Below are 9,992 nucleotides of genomic sequence, written 5' to 3'. Positions count from 1 at the left end.
TTCATGTTCTTTGTTTCCTCTTGCAATAATTTAGGAGACAAACCACTGCTGGGAACAGTACGTGTCCCTCCACCCCCTCCAGCTGACAAAAATTGGCAGAGTTCAAGAGAAATCTCAGCAAATGGGAGAGAAAAAAATTCACAAAGAGCAATCATTACAGATATTGAGATTTATTGCTGATTTTCCCTTTCTGAAAGGCTGTCAAACTGCCACAGTTCCAGAAGGGGATTATCTCCACAAGCCCTTTGGCCTCAGTCCCTGTGCCAGTTCAGACAACATGACTAGAGACCTGTGTGTGGCAGCTTGCTGCTTACAGAACAGTTGGAGGCAAAATCCATCCTTCCAGATCCTGAATTTATACATTGTTTGGTATGACCTGCTGTCTGCTTCAAACAACAAAAAAAAGCCACTGGGGGCATCCAGTGGGGAATGCTGCTTTTCCTGAGTTTAGCTCCCTGTGCAAGAAGCTGCTACTGAGTGGTGCTCACACAGAGCCATCAGCATGATACAGTGCAGATTTTTCTTTACCACATCAATCTGATATAGTTGGTCTTGTGCTTTGAGGCAAAGGCTCCTTACCATCCTTGCCAGATATGCTGCTCCCTTACTAACACTATTAATAGCATAGGTTCTTTTCTTAATTAAAAAAAAATTAAAAATAGATCCCTCTCCTCATGTTTGGTTGCACTTCTTCATTCCTGCTGCCACTTTTTTTCATGATAGTCTCTAGGCTGCAAGTCAGCTCTGTTCCAACTGGTGAGATCTGGTTCCTCTTTATGTGCCTGTCCTTTCAGTGTAAACAAGCAATGCTTCTCCAACTCCACCGACCACAAGGCTGCAAACAAAGTATATGACAAATTTAGCATCATGCAAGTCCTCCTACTTGATATGAAAAGCTATTATTTTATCCAAACACATTCCAACCTAGAGACAGTAACCCAGGTGATTTTTTCATTTGTCTTGCTAAGAAAATGCTGAAACCCAAAATATCTTATTTAAATGATGTCATCAGAAACTACCTTTCCTGTGTTTTCGGGCTGGTGCTATTCAGTAAAAATGCACAGACAGGAATCTAAATGGAGAAGGTTGCCCCTAGTTACAAGAATAGCTGCATACCCCTACACTAGCAAGAATAGGAAAGGAAGGCAAGAGAGTTTGAACCTTATTAGCCTATTGATTCCCTCTTGCAATTTCTGTTTGTGTTCTGCCCTCAAACTTGCCACTTCACAACATCAGGAGGAGATGTAAAGCTTAGGTTTTGTGGACAAGGTGAAATCTGGGAAAACGTTTTTGTGCTGGGGTGATCCCATTGGCATAGTGAGGCCAGTAGATATTCCTATTTTTGCCACTCTTGGTGAGGTGAAAGGAGCTGCCCCAGCCAAAAAGGCACATGTGCCCAAGCACTTCTTTCCTGTGCTGCTCACAGCACAGCTGTGGCACTAAGGCTGCTCCCCAAGGGTCAGCCTAGGAGCAGGGCTCCAAGTCAGGATGAATGGTTTTACAAAAAACTTCCCTTAAATATGCTATCAACCCACTCAATGCATGCAATAGTTAATAATCCCCAAGTCTCCTCTGTTATCTCTCACAGCTGACAGGAATATGGTAGGATGCTGACTCTTCTCTCCTTTTAGAACAGTGCAAAGCTAAGTGTACTGACCTTTCATCTTAGCCCCATGGCTTAATTAGCTTATGAAACAGAAAAGCTCCTTACTGAACTTTATAAACAAAACAAACTTCTGTTAAGTTCATTTCTAAGAGTACTTTTTTTTTCCCTTGGAAAAAAAAAGCATGTAAAGCTGAAGGCTTTTTGGTCTAATAGCATTACATTCACTTAAATCTTAGCTTTGGTGAGCTGTTTTAAAAACCACATAATTGCCCTTGTTTCCGAGAGGAAAAAAATATTGTATAACAACAGCACAATATCTTACAATTGCACAGTAAACAGCCCTGGAAAGTAGGTGCTACAGACAGTCTGTGACACTCCACTGGGAAGAGAGAATAGCTTTGGTGTGGAATTACCAACAAGCAGCAAAAGGCTGCAAGGGCTGCAAGCTTTTCATAAAGGGTCTAAATCACTGAGTCTGGCCACCTGCAGTTGGTAACAACATCTGAGTGCTTTTTTCTGGAGAGGGTTAACCCCCATGTCTTACTTCAGCTCCAGTTATAAACACACACTATGCATTAACTCCTTTGGAATCTATGGTTGGATAATATTCCCTTTATCTTAAAGGAAAAAAAAATCCAAAACACTACATACAGAAGACCTTAGAAAGTTTTTTCCTGTTTCTATAGTTGTGTTGTTTTCTAAATTTTTAACAGAGATTAAAAAATAAATCTGTCTCTGACATATCATTTCAAAAATGAGACTGGCAATTATGTACAAAAGATAAACAGCCCAGCCTTGTTCTGTAAAAAGATGCCTGTACCAGAGCTGCTCTTTAATATCATATGTCTTACATCAGAGAAGAAGAATCCCTTTCTGAAAGATTTGAAATCTTGGGATCCACATGCCCATGCAGTCCAAATTACTGGGCAAATGGAAACCATTGTTATATCTTCAAGATGAAGCAGAGCAAAAACCACGGCTCAGTGCCAGCCCTTGATTTTACCTTCATTTTCCCATGTGGCAAACCCTCCAGCTTCTGTTTATAGTGGGGTGACAGATAACTGCACTTGCCCATAGCTCAAAAATTAACATATGATATTGTCCATGACCACACTGGAGCAGCACTAAAATCCTCAGTGATTAATGTTCTCATGAGTACTTTGCAGCTGCTATCATCCAACAAACTATTTCCAGAGCTTTACTGCTAAGTCAAGGCACTGCCAATGCACAAGCACTAACAGAATTAAAATTTAAAAAATAAAGAAATAAAAGAAATAGTTTTCTTTTTTAATTATGACAATCAAAGGGTAACAGTGGCCCAAGGGCTAAAGCAAATTTCCTTTTAAACATACAGATGTGTTCATCATAGAAGTTTTAGTCCATATAGGGCAGGTGGCATGTGTGCAACTACATGGGTCTGTGTGCTCACATTAACAAAGGTGTACATTAATAAAGGTACACATGAATTTTTAGTGCATATGTCAGTGAATACAGATGTATAATCAAAGCCTGCCTCTGGCACACATGTGACAGACCTGCACAAACACATGCAAACGTGGTGAAGAGCAGCAAGTTAATGGTCTGGACTAGGAATGTTTTGTAGGTGCTTTGACATTGGTTAAGTCTCTGACATGCACAGGCAGCATGTATTTCCTAGAGCTAAAAAAAAAAGCACAACTTACTTTAGCATTTGAGACTACATGTGCCTAAAATGCAGATAGGAGTCCATATCAACACATAAGTAAATGGGGCCAGTCTGAACTGGAGATTCTCCTTTCTATAAGGCTCTTATCACACCTGAAGAAAGGATATGCAAATTCCATTCAGTGCAGAGCTGAATCTTTAGGATGGCAATCAAACTGAATGAATCATGAATCAAGTAGAAAGAAAGAAGCTTAAAGCTTTTCAAAAGTAAGTAGATTTTTATTTCCATTAACAAATCTGTTCTCAGAGACACATGCCTAACCCCATATTGAGAAGTTATTTGCATGGCAGAAGCATTTAGGAGCATCAGTCATGCTCTGTGATTCTCTTTCCTTTTGTGCTACAAAAACACAGATCAAAACCACTGCCTTGGACCAAAGGAGCTTGCACCCCAATCCTTTCTATTTCTACCTAAAAAATTCAGGTTAGGTGATTTGTACTGTGTGGCCACACATTAAAAAAATCCAGATACAGCTCCGGACAAAGTTCATCATCATTATTTTTCTCCAGTTTAATTTTATGCATTCACAGTGCACAGTGTGTTAGGGGAACTTGAATGCACCCTCTTGGTTAAAAAGATACTGTCAGCAAACCTTGACTCCTGTGTTTTACTTCCAGTTCCACCACTAAATTGCAGCATGACTTTGAATGGGTCATTTATTTGCCTGCTGCATCCATTTGCCTCACTGTAAAATGTGCTGAGTGAATTGTGGTGAGGCTTAATGTCTAAAATGTCCATGTTCTCCCACAGAGGCAAAAGAAACACTCTTCTATTACTGTACTGCATCCATCATTGCACACCTGGTTCTCCTTACATGCAAAATAATACCGACAGCAATAGAACTTGACATTTAAAAATATTTCCACTGAATATTTCACTGTGTGAAAATTCATCTTTACTGTTAAAAAAAGCTCATGTAGGCACTTACCAAGAAATTGTTAGTACATTGGCAGTCATGACAAAGAAGAACGGTGATAAGCAAGCAGTGATAACCTGTTAAATTGAAAAGAAGGAAAAAACACGTTGTGAACTTGTGATATCACAAATGAAAACTAAAATACTTTTGCTGAAATTCAATTTCCACGTGTGCAGTCATATCTTCTTCTTTCAGTTGAAGATAGTATGATAGTCACACATCCCAATGTGATTTTGACTCTGACAGAGTCCAGGACAGAGCAGAGGCAGGGAACCGGAGCAGGGGATCCCTCGTCACATATCCCAGGTGGCCTGGCCTAGAAGCCTACTGGCTTCTACTTGTTGACAGCAGACTGGGGAGAGCAGTCGGATCCCAGCTTTTTGAAAAGCTTTATATTTCTGAGGAGAACAAGAGCTTGAAATGTGTTTGTAGGTGTATAAAAAACCAAAAAAATTTACAGGGTACAGGGTTAAGAAAAACAACACAACTTCAGGAGGTTTATGCTACAAGTCTCTCATTACCCCAGGTGTTCTGGGCAGAGAAACTAGAGACAAATGACTCTGCTTTCCAAGTCCTGATCCCAGAAACAGCTAGATCCTGACATACAATGGTGTGTAACAGATCCCTGCCTCAGCAGCTACGGAGCCACCACATCTGCAGCCTGCATGCAGTTTTGGATGTTTTGCTGCCAGATGGATAATGTAAAATGGAAAGAGTTCAAAGAACAGTGACAGAGTCATTAGATGGGGGGATTGATTTTCAGTCAACAGTTAGGATAAGCAATGCCTGTGGGAAAGGAAGACTTGGTAGTGGTTTACAAAACTTGGGAAACACAAGCGCTGAGGAATGAAAGGAACTATTTCAGTTAATACAAAATTGCCCAAGGAAAAAGATGAAATTAAGAAACAAAACATTTAAACAATTATCAGCTAAGATTTCCTAATCATTGTTTGCCTAGTCAACTCCCAAGGGAGACAGCAGAAACTTCATTCTGTAATCTATTACTTGTTAAAGCATTACTACATGTGCAGTAAGGAAGAAAAAGCCGTTTTAGAGTAGATTCTGGGCACCAGAGCTTGGACTAGCAGTCCCTTAGTCAATACCTGCTGCAATTGTTATGGCCACATTTTAAAAGGCAGGCTCTGAATCTGCCTGGAGTGTAATCACTGCAGGATCACATGCAGGAGTGGCAGGTGAAGGAGAGAAAGTTGTGTGTCCTCTCTCTAGGGTCCCACTCTATGAGTGAGGTGGAGAGGGGACAACAATCTAAATGCAGCAGTGAGACCAAGCAATGGCACAGGAGCAAAGGTGCTCAGTGGGGACTACGCAAGGCGTGCCTCCTCTGGCCTCTTTGGGGATGTTTTCTACTTTAGGGTGAGTCAGGCGTGCAGGTGGCTTTTTTCTTCCTAGATATGACCATAACTCACACCCTGACTATTCTCTATGTGCCTGTAGCCCAGGCCCCTGTCAGAGGAAATGAGGCAGGAGATGGACTTGATCCAGACAGGACAATACACAACTGCAGGCCCACTTCATCCCTGCTCAGCAACCAAATTGCTGGTACCAATACAACCACAGACACACCTCCTGATACAAGCTTCATCTGATTTCAGTGTTTTCACACTTCCAGCCACAAAAATGTACAGCACAGGCAATGCTGTATAGCTCCAAGCCAACAGAAAAAGTTGCTCCTACTGCTAGGGAAAATCAAAGATATGTATCTATTCCTAAAGCCTTGTATCTATACATGTAAGCAAACATACAACTTCACCTGCATACTCAAAAGAGACTGACAGAGGACCAGTCACAGAGAGTTATGCTTCAAAACTCAAGATCATATTGCAACTGTGCACATTCAGTGGCCTGTCTCATACTTATTTGCAGCCAGAGAGAGCTGACACCTACTCCAAACAGTAGAAGTTGACTATTTAGGAGCTGAATCTTTCATACACTTGACCTAAAAACCAGCTGTGAGCCTGAATATCTATTAGTTCAAAACCAGTGCTCTAAAGTAAGTTTGCATCTTGTTCTAGTGGGCTGGGTTCTCCCCTTACAAAGAGGATGCACTGACCTACAAGGAACCCTTTCTCATTTACTCTGGTGTGAAGGCTTGTGGAATTAACTGTACTGAGCTTATTTTAGGTTAATGTTAACTTATTACATAAAATATACAATACCAATTACTGACCATGTAAACAGAAACTTACAGAGGATGGCAGCTGTGGTACGCACTGAGCGTTCTTTTCCTTAAGCTCATCTCCTCAAAGAAACTCAAGTGCTGTGTTTGAGAAGTGCCACAAGCTAAAGTTGTGTCACCCACTCCCTTGTTGAGCCCTGTTTATTAGAATCTTGAGAAGAGGCCAAGGGCAGAGAAACAGGCATTCAAGAAACCTCTGAAAACAGGCCCTATCAGAAACAATTCACCATTCTACTGTGATCATCCCAAACCTCTGCAAAAATGCAGGCTGTAGCCTTTTGGACTACTGCAGCTGAACACTGTTGTATTTTTGAGAAATTATGTAAGAGTCTCTCAGTGCCAAAGACAAACAAAATGTGGGTTGGAAGAGCGCATGAAGTAAGTGTGTGTAAGGAAAGAAAAACAAATCACAAACAAACCGAAAGGAAAAGACGTTGCTACAATGTCTATCTTTGATGATTTATCTAAAAGAAGAATACGTTTAAAAATGAAAAACAAGTTTTCAGAGAAGCTAACAATGTAAGTTGTTCCAGGGGAAGAATCTAAATCCTAGGGACACAGTAGAGAAGGTAATTTTCCTTTAAGTACATTTCAGTATTATCTGAAGTGTTTTAAGTGCACATTTAGTTTGAAAAAAACACCCCACCTACACTGATGCTCTGAATGGCCTTAAAAAAAGAGAAAGAAAAACCAACAAAATAAATTCACAACAAGCTAAGTGCAGTAATCTTTCATTCTTCACTTTAAAGGTCACAGTTGTTCTCCTAAGCATTTAGATGCTTTAGTAAAAGGAATGAGCTTTCAAGACAAAAGAAAGCAAGTTAAAGGGCAAAGTAAAGTTAATGATTTCCAAATATATTTTGATGCTCAATCTGTGAAACTAAGAGGTGGAAAGGAAGATTTTAATTAGCTATAATATGCCTATTTTGAACAAACCTCCCCAAGATTTTGACATACAGTCACTAATTCTATCATATTGTACAAGCTGGATGGTTGAACGCCAACTATTTTGGAAACAGGAATAGCTCCATGGACCCTGCCTACTTTTAAAGGAGCTGTGATCAGTCAGTATTACGAAAGCTACTTTAAAAACATTCATAACCGGAAATTTTCTTACAAAATTCTGACACAGCTTTCGATGATTAGGAAAAAATTCAAGCGTAGCATAACTTAACAAAACATTTCCATCTGAGCTGAAATTTTTCCTAAGAAATCATTTCAAACCCTTCCTTGCATGAAAAATCAAATCAAAACAAAACAAAACAGCCTCCCCTCAAGATTGTTACTTAAAATAAATCAGTCTAAGTTTATTCTGTCATTCCATTGTACTGCAAAAATAAGACCCATTTTAAAGGAACACTTTATTAACACCTATTTGTCTTGGTTCCAGCTATTTCTGTAGTTCCAATCACTGAGTTATTCACAAGTCATCTTAAAAATAACCAAAAATCTTGGCATTTCGAATTGTGTTTTGTACCTCAAACAAAACCAGTTCTAGTTCTTTACAGTATGTATCAGCATTGCAGGAAATAAGTGTATCCTTGATACTTCTCTGGGATTAGGTCTGAGGAGAGTGGGTTGATCCCCTCCACACAAGAAAATAGTCAGGGAACAAAACACATAAATACTCCAATATTCTTCACATAAATACTCTAGTACAAGGGCTAAACAGGAACCAGGGGAAAAAACAGAGAGCAACTCAGCCAGTTAGAGGTTTCAAACTTATGGGTTACAGGAGATCCCCAAATTCAGGTCCCCATATAAAAGGTGAAAACTCCAGGCGTCCGCATTATTCTGGGAAACAGAGAAGGGCTCAGGTGCCATAAAACATTCCACACATTGCTTACATTGCCATTTACATTTAACAAGCTCCTATCAAGGATAACACAGCACTCAGCTTCAGGATCTGAAGAAATTAATTCAATTCCAGAGCTCTAGAGTTTGCCCCTTGCCAGGCTGAATTAATGGCAACTAGAAAAAGAATGGCATCGTTGAAATGCTGGGTAACAGACTAAGATCCATGATGCAGAAATATCCCAATGTGTGGAAGAACTTGTTGCAGAGTAGGGATAAATTCAGGACATAAAATCACTTCTGCACAGGAAAATAGTAGGCATAGGAAAAAATGTGCCCCGACGTGCCCACTTTTTCTAAATCTGCGTTAGTGTTTCTTGAGTGGAGGGAGGCAAAATTGCCACTAGCTTTAAAGGGTTCCCAAGGAACTTGGATAGACAGACCACTGCACAACTCATGATGTGAATGATTTCCTCCTTTCACCCTATCACTTTATAGTCAGACAAGAAAAAATTTTCAAAGAGAAAGTAAAATTTGTCTCATAAGTGTTGTTTTAAGAAAATAGGAGGGGAAGTGGAATTTATTTTAGAATAAGAAATTAATTTAGTTTACAGATAACAAAATGAAAAATAAAGACTGGAGAATTTCTTGCTGTAGACCTTAAGAACAGGTAAGATAATTATTGAGCCAGCTTCCCTCTTAGATGTTTTTCTTGAACATATAACATCAGAAAATTCTGATAAGTCTGACATATGGCTTGAAGATAGGAGATGGCATCCTAAGGGTTCCTGGTCCTTGGCAATGCACAAATTTGGATCCTGGGAGATGAAGGAATGTAGAACTCTGCATTCTTTGCTGCCTTGAGTTCACTGACCATCTGTGGTTATACCACAGACTCTGGAGTGTCCAATTTCGATCGGTTCAAACCAGACATCACTGGCCAGATAAAAGTGTCATTCTTGACCAAGCTATCATGGATCCCCTTCAGCCCTGACTTTACAATCACTTCAGAGAAAGATTTTCAGGCTGCAGAAGCTGGCTGTAGATTTTGAATATTTAGCATTTCTGAGTTGTTCAGGAAGATATTGTTTATATAGCCAAGAACACAGATGAGGACATTTTCAAAATTTAGATTCTGATTTAATCTTTCTATCTGGAATGGAAAGATGTGGTGGGGATTTAGTCCTGACATGACCATGATTTGTTAATATTAGCACTCTACTTGTACATTCCATATAAAACTATGTTTTCTCTGAAACTTTTAAACTGCTAAGAAGTTAAATGTCATAGTTCTCACTGTGAAGTGAACACAGAATACTTTACAAAAAATTTCTTTAGTTTGTGTACATAGAGCCAATCCTTGTAACTTCATTTCCCCAAACGGCCAAAACCTCTGTCCTTACAAAGACGTGTATTTTTTCCAAAGAGAGTGTTTTGAAACGGCTCATCAAGTTCACTCACTGTTCAAAATAAATCATTCTATTTACCATTGGGTCATCTTCTCAAAACATCAGGAAAAAGATCCTGATGTACGTAACCTTTGTTTTCATTCTACAGTCGGAATTAAAGTAATATCAAGCTTTTTATAGACATAATATTTGTTCTGTCCCTCTTCTGCGTGGTTTAACCAGCTGCTAAGATAATCATCAAAAGTCACCAGGGAAATGGATCATTGTTAGGGCCACTGAAAACAGCAACATCAAGATAATCCAGTACTACCAAAAAGATAAAAATTACAGCAGGCAAACATCAATAACAACACATAATTTTTTTC

The 9,992-nt window shown here is 39.5% G+C and overlaps 1 protein-coding gene across 4 annotated transcripts in view; it reads right to left on the bottom strand.

Annotated features, from left to right (window-relative positions):
- Positions 1 to 236: 236 nt before the first annotated feature.
- The window catches only part of TMEM241 (transmembrane protein 241), a 55,023-nt gene continuing 45,267 nt past the window's right edge, over positions 237 to 9,992 (bottom strand). For 2 of the 4 annotated variants that reach the window (XM_084226671.1, XM_084226672.1), the window contains exons 14-15: positions 4,240 to 4,304; positions 237 to 835 (exon numbers count right to left, since the gene is read on the bottom strand). In XM_084226671.1, coding sequence (XP_084082797.1) covers positions 775 to 835; positions 4,240 to 4,304 — 126 coding nt within the window. In that variant the 3' untranslated portion in view covers positions 237 to 774. Of the gene's footprint in view, positions 836 to 3,288; positions 3,404 to 4,239; positions 4,305 to 9,992 lie in introns of those variants that run through there. The other 2 variants (XM_084226669.1, XM_084226670.1) reach the window with 1 other exon arrangement.

The sequence above is a fragment of the Fringilla coelebs genome (genome assembly GCF_963513975.1).
Source record: "Fringilla coelebs genome assembly, chromosome: 1".
NCBI lineage: Eukaryota > Metazoa > Chordata > Aves > Passeriformes > Fringillidae > Fringilla > Fringilla coelebs.
The sequence above is the reverse complement of the archived record's forward strand: the minus strand, read 5'-3'. Positions and strand labels throughout refer to the sequence as shown.